This window comes from Crassostrea angulata, chromosome 7, assembly GCF_025612915.1.
Source record: "Crassostrea angulata isolate pt1a10 chromosome 7, ASM2561291v2, whole genome shotgun sequence".
Taxonomy (NCBI): Eukaryota; Metazoa; Mollusca; class Bivalvia; order Ostreida; family Ostreidae; genus Magallana; species Magallana angulata.
In genome coordinates this window covers 12,199,720-12,212,097 of record NC_069117.1, presented here as the reverse complement: position 1 = coordinate 12,212,097, position 12,378 = coordinate 12,199,720, and the positions used below count along the sequence as shown (strand labels likewise).

General features: G+C 33.0%; 1 protein-coding gene across 4 annotated transcripts in view; it reads left to right on the top strand.

Annotated features, from left to right (window-relative positions):
• Positions 1–12,378, top strand: part of LOC128156088 (triple functional domain protein-like) — a 76,489-nt gene that overhangs the window by 56,693 nt on the left and 7,418 nt on the right. For 3 of the 4 annotated variants that reach the window (XM_052818086.1, XM_052818087.1, XM_052818088.1), the window contains 13 exons: positions 166–345; positions 978–1,055; positions 3,482–3,600; positions 4,842–4,908; positions 5,536–5,639; positions 6,166–6,235; positions 6,417–6,506; positions 6,751–6,843; positions 7,166–7,294; positions 7,655–7,852; positions 8,033–8,210; positions 8,345–8,381; positions 8,492–8,876. In XM_052818086.1, the coding sequence (XP_052674046.1) occupies positions 166–345; positions 978–1,055; positions 3,482–3,600; positions 4,842–4,908; positions 5,536–5,639; positions 6,166–6,235; positions 6,417–6,506; positions 6,751–6,843; positions 7,166–7,294; positions 7,655–7,852; positions 8,033–8,210; positions 8,345–8,381; positions 8,492–8,876 (1,728 nt within the window). Of the gene's footprint in view, positions 1–165; positions 346–977; positions 1,056–3,481; positions 3,601–4,841; positions 4,909–5,535; positions 5,640–6,165; positions 6,236–6,416; positions 6,507–6,750; positions 6,844–7,165; positions 7,295–7,654; positions 7,853–8,032; positions 8,211–8,344; positions 8,382–8,491; positions 8,877–11,337; positions 12,323–12,378 lie in introns of those variants that run through there. The other variant, XM_052818089.1, reaches the window with a different exon arrangement.

Sequence of the window (12,378 nt, the reverse complement as noted above, 5' to 3'; positions counted from 1 at the left end):
AAAGATAAAACAATCAATGAACCAAACGTAAAAATTAAATCACAAATTGATAACAAATGTATATATTTTGTTCTTAGTCCTTAGAAAATGTAAAGAATTAGTTTTTAGTTATTCTATGATTAGGTATTTTGTGAGGAAAAAAATAAGAAAGTTTATTATTTTTAGGAACAAGGAGAACAGGAAGTGATAACAGCTACTAATGCAGTCCCTACCCAGGCTCCAAAACCATTACCTTTCAAGGCCAGTGTAGCGGCAGAGTCCCCCTTGGAAGCAGAAGGGGATAGGTCTCCAGATGAGACCGAGGAGATTGCCATGCCTCCACCTATGCAGCCATTTGATTCCCTTGTGAGTGAAATTTATTATCATTAATTGCTAATTCAAGTTATTGTTACGTGTGTATTTGTTTCCTTTTTTTTTTTTTTTGGTTAGTGGTTGAACTTCAACATCTGTTGCTGCATTTTATTGCAAGTCAAAAAAAATGACTATGATAACAATATTGAACAATGTTTGTGTTATATTAGTATGTCACAGAATCTGTATTGATTTTGTGATCCATTTGATCATGTCTGAAACAGCCATGCACTTCAAATATTTGATATATTTGTTGTTAGTGATATTTTGACGTATAAATTTAATGATTTTTAAAACAAATTTTATTTCACAAAAATCGAGGTACCTCAAGCATACTTTGTAAAGATGTTAGAATTTTCTTTCTTCAAAGGCAGTTTAAAAAAGATTCTGTGAAATATATGCTTTAAATAAAAAAATATATTTTATTTGTTTATTAAGCTTTAATATCAGTAGTAGAGTACACATATTATAATTATTGTAGAGAATCATTAACAGGCAATAATCTTGTAAGTGACAGTTGTGTGACATATTTATCACTATTTTCTTTCCTTAGGTCTAATGGTCATATAAAGTAGTTTATAATGCAACCCAAGTCAGTCATACAGTCAATATATTTATTTTTTCAGCCCCTAATTTCTGAGGGAAACTCGGCCTCCATTGGACCAGCATCGGCTGCCACCATGGAGAAAATGTTCAAAGACATGGTAATTGTAATTTTTTACAATTCTGGCTCTGGTTTGCCTATCTCCGAAGAACAGTCCTGTCTTTGGGGAACTACGCTACTGAACACCTTAAAGTAGAATTTTACATATTAGTAAACGATTTAGCATTGTGTGTCATCGTAATCTTTGAAATGAAATGAAGAGAGCAAATTCAAAGCATCCTAATCACTGAAAAGGAACATCATTTCTATGCCCTTTGCCTAATAGAATTTAAATGTTCTTTTTTGATAAACAAAAGATAGGTTTGAACAAAAAAACTTCCTGAAGAAAAAATTTTGCATATTACATACTAGTAAATCATTGTTTCACCACAAGAAAATGTTATTGAAGATTTTATTAACCTATTTAACAATTCAGAGAAGAAAAAAGAATAGGAATTGTGTTCATATATGTGCATACAATCACCAACATTCTTGCAATAAGCCTAAAGAAAAAAAAAACTTTACTGAAAGAAATCCACCTTATATCATGAATAGAATTTATGTTCGACTGGCGTTGTCATGAACACAATTTCATTTAACCTTTATGTTATGTTTATTATGCGTAAATGCAACTATTACTTTGATAGGATCATATTTGGAATAGATAGCCTAGATTTCTATTTTTTTTTTTTTTTTTTTTTTTTTTTTTTTTTTTTTGGTGTTGCAAAATAATTTCAACAAAAATGGGGATTAAGGGAAAAATTCAAAATTGTCTGAGTGACCTTTATTTGACATTCAAGTGACTTTAGATCATATTACATATGACACACTTTCTATATTTACTCACAAGAGAGAATTCTTCACAATGGTTTCAAAACATTGTTTTGAAGCTGCCAATGTTTGTTTTTGAGATAGCAGACATCCATGTGTCTGATAGAATTTTTGGAAAAACAGCAGTGAAAATATTTTGCCCTATTGATCAATTGCTCAGTCACCCTCTGCAGACTTTCTACAGACTTCTAACAGTACAATAGCGACATGCCTTTATTCTCTCCCCAGCTTGCTAAAAGGGAGATTTATTAATCACCCTTCTATTATGTCTAATGGAATTTGAGGTAATTTGCTCCTGAAAAAAAGACGGTATTTCTGGCAACTGTACATTGTTGACATTCATTCCTGGCCATGTATTTGCGTACATGTGCTTTTGAACAATATAAGTGCCTGATGCTGTTCAATGCTGGCATGATGTGGAGAGAGAGAGAGATGAATGTAGGGTGGGATCAAATTGGGGGGATGTATGGCATTTACCACTTCATTTTCTTGCATGCTTTTCTACACGATACTGCAATCCATGCTGTATCTAATATTGGAAAGACCAACTTTTGTCAAAAGGTCAGACATGTAATTTTTCTTTAACTAGAAAAGAGAGAAAATAATTCAAAGTTGAAAAAAAAATTCTGTAATGACTATCAATATAGCCATCAAAACTTTAGTGTTACTTTTGAAACAAAGGGTTAATGGTATGAGTAGGATGTTTGTATGACACTTTGTTGATAGCTGTCTTAAGCCATCATTGGCAACTGTTTTGTCAACAGCCTGGCCAACAATAGATACGTGTCAATCATAATAATGCTGGTCTTCATCTTGACTTTATCTATACCTCTATTAACAGTGATCATGAGTATGATGTATTAATGACTCTTCGGGAAACACTTACCTCTTATTTGTCTATAAGAACAAACCCTTTGGTTATTAGGCAAAATACAGGCATTGGCAACGCATTCTTCATTTTTTTTCCGTCTTTTTTACCCAGTACTGGCATAAATTGCTAAAGCCAAGCATAAGATGTTTTTAATTATAAAGGCAAAATATCCTACTTTAATTACCAGAATCTTCATATTTTAGATGCAAATTTAGTTTTTCTCAACCTTTTTAATGCCTGTGAGTAATAGATGTATTCTGACACACAATTTTTTTACTCAAGTATATTTAGTCCCTGTTTTGTGCATGAGTAAAAAAAAAACCCAAACCTTTAATACATTTCTTTGTAAAAGTTCAATGTTCAAAGGATCAATGTATAGTTGATGAGACTTGAGTTTGTTATATTACTTTTTCCAGATCATCAGCAACCATTACCTGTTTTAATGCATGAATATATGTATTGAACTCAGTACCAGTTATTAAACAATTTTCAGAAATAAAAAACAATACAATCTGTTAGCTGTAGAGTAATTATAAACTCTGGGGAAAGTGACATGGTGCAGCTACATTGTTAAAATTCATTTGGGGGGGGGGGTGTTAAAAATAATGGTTTCTAAAATGACAGACACAATTGGAAATAAAGTAACATGTGAAACTGTGTGCTCCTCAGAACCAACCTACCATATGGAAATTTATTTGTTTAGTTTACACATCCTTTCGCAATAATCTAACATGTTTACTTTCTATTGAAAATGTCCAGATGTACCTATAAACATTGTATTACAGGACATTAATAATGGTGACAAGGAGGACGCTGCAGGTCAGGGTGCCTCAGAACTAGGAGGGGAAGTGGAGAGTGAAACCAATCAGGAGGCAGAGAGGGAAAAGAATGTGACCAAGCGGAGGTAAGAGAGGAGAGTCCATCAGATTCCATTAATCCATGGGGAAAAAAATACAATATACAAATGATACACAAAACAAGACTATATCCATAGGAAATGTTCATTATAACCACAGCACCACATTTGAATTCTTTTTCTTATGAAATTGAAGGATGCCGTTACTTTTTACATTTTCATTGAATGCTCTATACAGGGTTTTTTTCTAAACTGTATGTTTTCTGTCAAGAAATCAAAACAGACTCAGCAGACATTGGGCAGATAAGACGCAATAAAAAATACCCCCAATCTCATCCTCAAGGTTTTTTTATGGTTGATGTTTATCATTTTAGTAGGTTTTTATATATACATATAATGTTGTTTTCTACAAGTGCTTCCAATGCTGGATTGATATACTGTCTGACATGGGGGTAAGCATTTATCGCTCCTCATGCTTATTTCATTTTGAGATTGAAATGAGCCTTTGCATCTTCGCCTCCACAAAATGGAGGTATCATGTGAAATAAATGATGCAGAATATATGCCCATAAAACAAGGTTGTTGAGATATGCTCCCTTTTCTGGTTTAACCACAATTTCATAATGGGGAAAAAGTTTAACAGATCAATTGATTGATAAATTCATCCTTTGTTCATCTTGATTGAATGCATTTGGAGCATGCTACATAGATTAAGTAAGTGATGTTGAACAGTATGATCTTGCAGTTGAAGTGCCAACAATACTTAACTTTGAAAAATTTTAATTGCCACATTAAAAGAAGGAAATAGCAGTTAAATGATGTGATTGAGTTTTCTTTGTAATTTCATCACTGAAACATAGAAGATAAACCACACAGCTGTGAACTCACTATTGGGGATTTAGAACTGTTACATAACAAAAAGGAAGAGTGGAAACACCCCCGTACTTGAATGTTAATGAATCTTCTATCTGTGTCTGCATTTGTTGATGCCTGTTAATTGAGATTTACTCCAGTTATTTTCTTTCAATTTAAAAATGGAAATTGAATTTTAACTGCTATCCAACACCCAAGCATTTTGTGAATTCTGAACAACATAGTTAGATGTAAATAATTATCTGAAATTTTTCATTTATGTTTTATAAACCTTTCAAAAACTTAATTTTTTTTTGGGGGGGGGGGGCATCTGTCTAATAAGAAGTTCCAATATTATGAATGAAAAGACACTTAACTAAAGTAACAGATCAATTAAACAGCAGTTTTAATCATGCAGAGTTTAATTTCTTACACAGGTTTGTGATGCAGGAACTGTTGGAAACAGAAAATGATTATGTTAAGGATCTGGGACTGGTTGTTGATGTAAGTATATATACCAATACATGTATACATTTACCGGTAACTGCTTTATATCTCTATTCTTCTGTAGGGAAAACCATGTGCTGGAAATACATGCATGTGATATACTTTTAAAGTAATTAAACTACAGATTGTATCTATTTATATACATGTACATTAACTAATTTTTAGGACTTTTGAGAAAAAGAATTGCAGATACCATTATTTTGCTTTGTTTAATAAGTCAGGGTTGTCTCTAAGACCCGGGAGGCGGGGAATTCCCCCGCCTATAATGTCTTAATTACCTGGCTATTTTTGCATTTCAAACACAATGTAGCTATAAGGAAGACCCCCAAACCCCCTGCTACTTTTTCATTTCCTCCTTCTACTTCAATTTTTAAAGACAACCCTGTAATAAGGGTATATTGATATATTGTTTGGCAACATTTTATGCAACAACAACAAAAATTATATATAGTTAACTCTATTAAAAAGAAGTTTGTGAAATTCAGGTCATAGAAAACAGATTCATATTTTCATAATAAATTTTGAAGCCCCAAATTATTTAACATTGGAAGGACTGTTATGAAATGTAATCATTTTCATTGTCGAAGGACTGGTTGTTTACGTAATTAATTGCATATATTTCAGGGTTACATGGAATACATGAAAGAAAACCCTATTCCACCAGATATGGAAGGAAAGGACAAAATAGTGTTTGGAAATATTCACCAGATTTACGAGTGGCACAAAGAGTAAGGCGTTATTAAATTTGACATGACGCAACACATGATACCAATATTTACTGAGTTTTTGTGCCCAATGTTTACCCAGAACTTTAAATTTCAAATCCCAGTCTGATTACAACATCATTTATTACACACTTTATTGCATTTGGAAGGGAGAATCATAAGTCATTTCACTCCATAAGTCGGTATATTTTCGTATCATGGTTATAAAAAAATCAGAATTGCCCTCGTTAATCATTCTCATATACTGAGGAACCCAAATCAATCGATTCATTTAGCTACTTAATATTAAACGATGAAACAGAGAGACTGCCAAAATTGTTTTATACATTTATTGGCAGGATCACTTGATTGATGTAAAATGAAAATTCTCAGATCATAATTATAATGTTAAAACAACATTGAAAACTACTCTGCTCATTAAGTTGCCTTGTAGTGAATTATTGTATTCCTGTCAGAGCAATAAATAGAAGATAGCAAAAACAGACTCTCTTGGGTCCCAATTTATCAGCAGCTTTTTGTTTGTTTTCAGAACATTTTGTAAGGAGGTGGAGAAATGTGTTGATGATGCACAGAAATTAGGCTCACTCTTCACAAGATATGTAAGTATGAAAATAATGGATGAGATGTCATCTACTGGAGATAACTAAAAGCACTGTTGGGAGTTTTAAAAAGATGCGCCAGCCTCATTAGCTAGTTTTCAACTTTCACTCTTTGTATTGATAAATATCTTGGCAGGATGAAGTCTAAGTTTGTTTTGAAGTTTCATTTTTTCAATTTTAGGAGAGGCGACTTCATATGTATGTCAAGTATTGTGAAAACAAACCCAAATCAGAGTTCATAGTGGCAGAATATAGCGACACATACTTTGAGGTATGTTATATAATAAATAAATTTACAGTATTTTCAATATGTTTATGAGCAAACTAGCTGTTGATCATTTGAATTTAATGTTCTCAAACATCAAAATCTTGAGCCTGTTTATTGTATACCATAAAACCTGTACAGAACCCTGGGCCAGAAAACTTACGATGAGCTAAAATGTTACCTCAGTCTCATTTGAACAAGTGTTATTTTTACTTATGTTAGGGACTGATGAATGTTTTTTCGATTTCAGGAAATTCGACAGAAGTTGAAGCACCGCCTGCAGCTGTCTGACCTCCTGATCAAACCAGTCCAAAGAATCATGAAGTACCAACTGTTGCTCAGGGTAGGTTGACTTGTTCTGATTTGTTTTATTTTGATTTGCTTGAACCTGTTGAAAAGGAAAACGAAAGATTTAATGCCCATTGTAAAAATCTATATACACAGAAAGGCTCGCCCAGATTAATTTGACATTGCTCTCACAATGGGTTATGACCAAACTCAGATGAAATTTACAATGGTTAAGACATATTGTATAAAATCATTCAAATATCTTAGCTGTCTACATTCTTTTGTATCTTACAATGACATTATATTCACTGCGTTGGTAAACTTCTTTGAGCTGAAATAAGACCAAGTATTAATGACTGCCTACTTGTCTTCACCAGGACATACTTAAGTATACAGAACGAGCAGGGGAATCCACGGACAGCCTCAAAAAAGCTCTCCATGTCATGTGTGTGGTTCCTAAAGCGGCCAATGATATGATGCAAGTAGGGAGGCTGCAGGGATTTGATGTAAGCATTTACATACTAATGACGGATGTATTTCCTTACGACTCATTTCCTGTTCTTGTACTTCTTAATGTACTTTCTTATGCTTTGTAAATGAACTTAAACATGTAGCATTATAAAATACTTAATCTATCCAGTCAAAATTTTCCAAATGGTTAACCAAAAGATACTTTTTAAAGTTTATAATATAAAAGAAGGGAAATTATTAGTATTTTACAAACATGCAAATAAAAACCAACATTTTTATTAATAAAAATTACAAAATGACAATAATGAAAGTTACACATGCATATGCATGAATTGAATTACCAGTACAAGTAGATATTTTGAAAACATGATTTCATTCTGTTCCTCTGTGTACAGGGAAGGATCACAGCACAAGGGAAGTTACTCCTACAAGACACACTGCAGGTGGCAGAGGTGGAGAAGAATAAAACAGACTACAAGTTCAAGGAACGCCATGTGTTTCAGTTTGATCAAATCACTATTTTTAGTGAAAAGATAGAAAGGAAGAAGGGGAATTTCTCAAATGCCAACTATATTTACAAAAACAGTTTAAAGGTAAAAATAAGTTGGAAATTTCATACAAATTGCAATTTGGGTTTTTCTTGATGAATTAAATCATATTAGCGGTAAATAAATAAAATATATCAGTATCTCTGAAATATGGGAGTTTTTTTTAAATAGAAATTAAATCAGTGACTTTCTAGTTATTTTCTTAATTTCATTTATAAATTTCAGACCAATCAGATGGTAATGGAGCCTAACATACCAGACGAACCACTGCGGTTTATGCTGACAGACAAGTCTCCTGGCTCTGATGCTAAATACCTCATACAGTGTCCCAATGAAGAAGTCAAAAACAACTGGGTCTCTAGTCTTAAATCTATATTAGATATGCAGGGCTTCTTCACCATAGGTAAACGCTTCATTTAAGTGACGTGCAATTCAGGTTCATGCTTCAAATGTGATCGAAGTAAGGATAGTATTTCATGTTTATCTAGAAATGCAGTTGTGTTTTGATATTTAACATCAATTTAATTATTTTTTTAGCCATTACCAATCCTACAAAAATGCGATCAACAGATTTGTAAGTATAACATTTTTGTGATGAATATTAAATTAATAGAACCTTTTCTTACAAAGGATTTTTTCAAAAATTTCTTTCTTTACCTGTACATGTGTTTGTTTTATTTTAAGGTCATCACCTGACATCTCAACAAACCCTTCCAAAGATTATTCCTTGCACAAATCTATGTCTCAACCTTCCCCCAAGACAAGTAAAACCAACGGGACGACGTCAGGGTCCCCCAACAGCACACTAAGATCTCAGTCTATTCCAACACAGTCATCAAAACCAGACCTCGAAGACTACTCTAGCGACGCAGTCCAAAAATCTCCTGTCAAATCAGACAGGGAGGACTCAACCCCCAAACCAAAGAAATCTGAAGGACACAAGTACAAAAAATCAAACAGTGACTCTGTGTTTTCAGGAGACCTTGAGAACAATGACCTTGGTGGGTCAAGGACTTCTGAAGGTTCAAGTAACCATGTCAACAACACAGATGATCAACAACAGCCTGTGGTAAGTGAGCAGCATATGAAGGCATCGTGATTCACTGATAGGCTTCTAGACAGCGTTCCTAATCTTTGTGATGACAAACTCACACGTGATGTGGATTCTCTGTGATTAGATCTAATGATAGATTTGTAGATATATACACCAAAAATATGCATTTTGTGTGAAGTTCAAAATTGATGCATCAGATCTGCCTGCAATCACTCTGACTTGTTAAAGCGTTATATAATCTGGAGGGGAGAATTAATTTTTGCACAGAGCTATGAACTGCTATATCTCAGGGTCTTGATTCACAGATCTGGTGAAATTAAAAGGACTGTGCACTTTTTTATCAATGCACACTGTGTTGCTCAGGCATGTGTATGTTTCTGATAAGACGACTCCAGTCAAGCGCAGTTACCTCCCCCTAATCATTTGATCTTGTTCTTTGTAACGATGTTCATTCCCATTTACTAACAAAAGAAGAAATCCATAAGTCTTGTGTTCACCATTTACTAGTTTGAACAGAAAAATGCAAATGTGCATTTTTGAACAGTTTTACATTTAAACCATTAATTGATATTTAAATGATTTATAGTAATAGATCTTATTCATTGTGTGAATAATCTTTCATTATGATATGAGAGCGTGGGAGAAAAAACAAATCAGAACTCTCCATATTTTATGATATTTATAAAGGCATTATAACAGAAATGGTGTACCAGTGTTGTATGTTATTTCATTTGAATAGTTTAATTGATAGCAGAACTTAAAGTTAAAAAGCAGGCAATCAAAGAAAAACACATCCAAGGTGTTGAAGTGAAAGTCTAGAAGTGAAAGTAGATGTATATGTGTACAGATATCTGCTGTGATATTGTATGTCCATTTATTTATTATCATGATGTAATTTATCTGACTTCTGTACCGACTGGGTGTATAGTATGTATGGTCACTATGTATTTTGCTTTTTACTTTGTTGATTTTTTTTTTTGATTTTTTTTTTTGCTCAACAGATATGCTACTGAATCATGTTCTGTAAAATGATGAACATGTGATCCCCTTGTGGTTTTATATAGTCACCTTAAAGAGTGTTAATCGGACAGTATTCAAGGGAACAGTCCCAAAACTAATCATTGTATTGTATGGGAAATGTTATCTCTGACATCTATTCTATTAGATTAATTTATGATAATGTGAAGGTCATCTTAGAATAGATTGCTCACAATATGATCTATGTGTCATTTTCTTATCGTTAGCAGTGTAGAAATATTCATGTCATTGAAAATTATCAGAAGGACTGTAATTTCTTATATGTAGAATGGTGATCAATTAATTGTTGGAGAGTGATCTATGTGCAATATTACATTTTAAGGTTATTTTAAAGTGCTAGCTAAGAAATCAGATTTTTGATCTACTAGTCAGAGTACATGTCAGTACAGATGTACCTAGAATCTTCAGTATTCCCTTAATGTGGTCAACATATATGTACCGGGTAACTGCATAGTCTCAGTTTGTTCTAGCTTCATCTATCATGATAGTTTTTAATTTTCAATCTTTTATCTTTTATATCTTTATAATTATAGCACTGCTAAAGGTTGTATTATACAAAGCAGCTGAAATTGTCTTAATGTGTAGTTTTCCATGAATACTTTCGTTACTTGCTGTATGTATTTTTTTTTATGGCTGAGTAATTGTACTCTCAACTAAATGAATACCCAGAACTGTAATTCGCATACTTCATTTCAGCAGCATGTTTCTGATAACATTCCCATTTTCTTGTATTCTGTGTGAAACTTTTCTCTTTAACTTGTTAAAGCCTAAGGTTCAGCTTTGGATTTAAGAATATGTCCAGGAAAAGCAGAGATATTTCATTGGACTCTGCTTTTTGAAAGGTTTAGGTTATCAATATTGATTTAGATGTAATCTTTTTCAGGAAAATTTATGTAACTCTTCAAGGATTTTAATTGAATAGAAATAAAAATTTCTATGGTTAAAACTACGATGTACCTTACTGAATAATTTATTACATCATATATATTATATATATATATTATATATCTGATAGTGCTGAGTGTGCATTTTTTTTATGAGAAGGATTAGATATTTGAATTCACCTTGCATGTAGAATATGCACAAAGACTAAGCTTAATTTTAAAGTTGTGCCCTTAAAATTGATAAACCGAACAATTTTATCCAATTCTGTTGGTGATATTTCCACGAAGATTTGAAAATGACTATTTGAGCCATAATGACATGACAATGGAAACATTTTTCTCCAGTTAGATCTGTACTTACTGATCTGATTGCATATTCTACATGTGTAGGTGCTGAAATTGCGTGGGTGGTTACGTATATGTGATAAACAATGGTAGATTATATGGCTACAAGATGCTTTGTTGTTATCAGAATTCTATTCTGCATTGGCTGACAATAAAGTATTGTTCTCATACGAATCGAACGTGAGTTTTTTTTTCTGTTCTACAATCAGTGAAGGGACAGTATACTAGGGGAAGCAGCAGAAAGATGTAGAAATTGAGTTGGATGGAATCAAGGACACCAACAAAGGATTTTTTTGCATTATATATTTAAACCCACACTGCTTAACATGCATGTCAAGAGTTAGATCTAAATGCATGATATTTGAGAGGCTGCATGGAAATGAAATATAACTGGTTTTGCAAAAATAATTAACATTTTAATGTTCTAGAATGTTTTTGCTAAACCAGAAATTGGGATATGTATAGAAACTGTTTAGTTGGTCCACTTGTTTCCACTAGAACTTATTTGATGAACTGATGCCTATAAAAAACTAGCCGCGACATATTACGTGAAATAGAATTGAGCTGAAGGCCAGTTAAGATGTACCGGAAGAAGATGGTAAACAGGAATGGGACACTGGGAGATATTGATACGGATGCAAGTACATTTGATATACTAGTATTTAAAATGTGGTCACTGTCTATAAAGTATATTAAAAACTCCAAATACATTTATCTCGGCACAAAGATAAAATTGTTACAACTCAAATTGGTCTTGAGCTCATGATTTACAAATCACTAGAAGACCCTTTGGTCAATAGATTCGTTTGACATCACGATTAAGGAAGGTAAAAACTATCAGGTTTTGGTATATATAATTAATTTCGAAATAATGTATGTCACGAAATAGAGCTAGGTGTCGCATTTCTCCTGTAATCAAGAATATGACACAAACCACGATTCTCCCCTAAAACATAACATACAGAGAGAAACGTAGATAAACGACTTCATTTTGTATCTGTATATAGGTTATCACAAAAAATCATCACTTTATGAAATAATATATTGCCCTGTAAATTTCGCAGCATCAAATTGACTGACAGAACGTGTAGAAGATTGATAATATTTCAGACATAACTGTCATTAACCCTGATAGAATGAAAGATGTGCATGTAGACATTAGGGAACTAGGGCTAATGGTGCATCTTGCTCTTTAACGCATGGTATGTGAAGAAACATGCTGGAGGTGAGTAGCTTTAAATCTTTAGAGA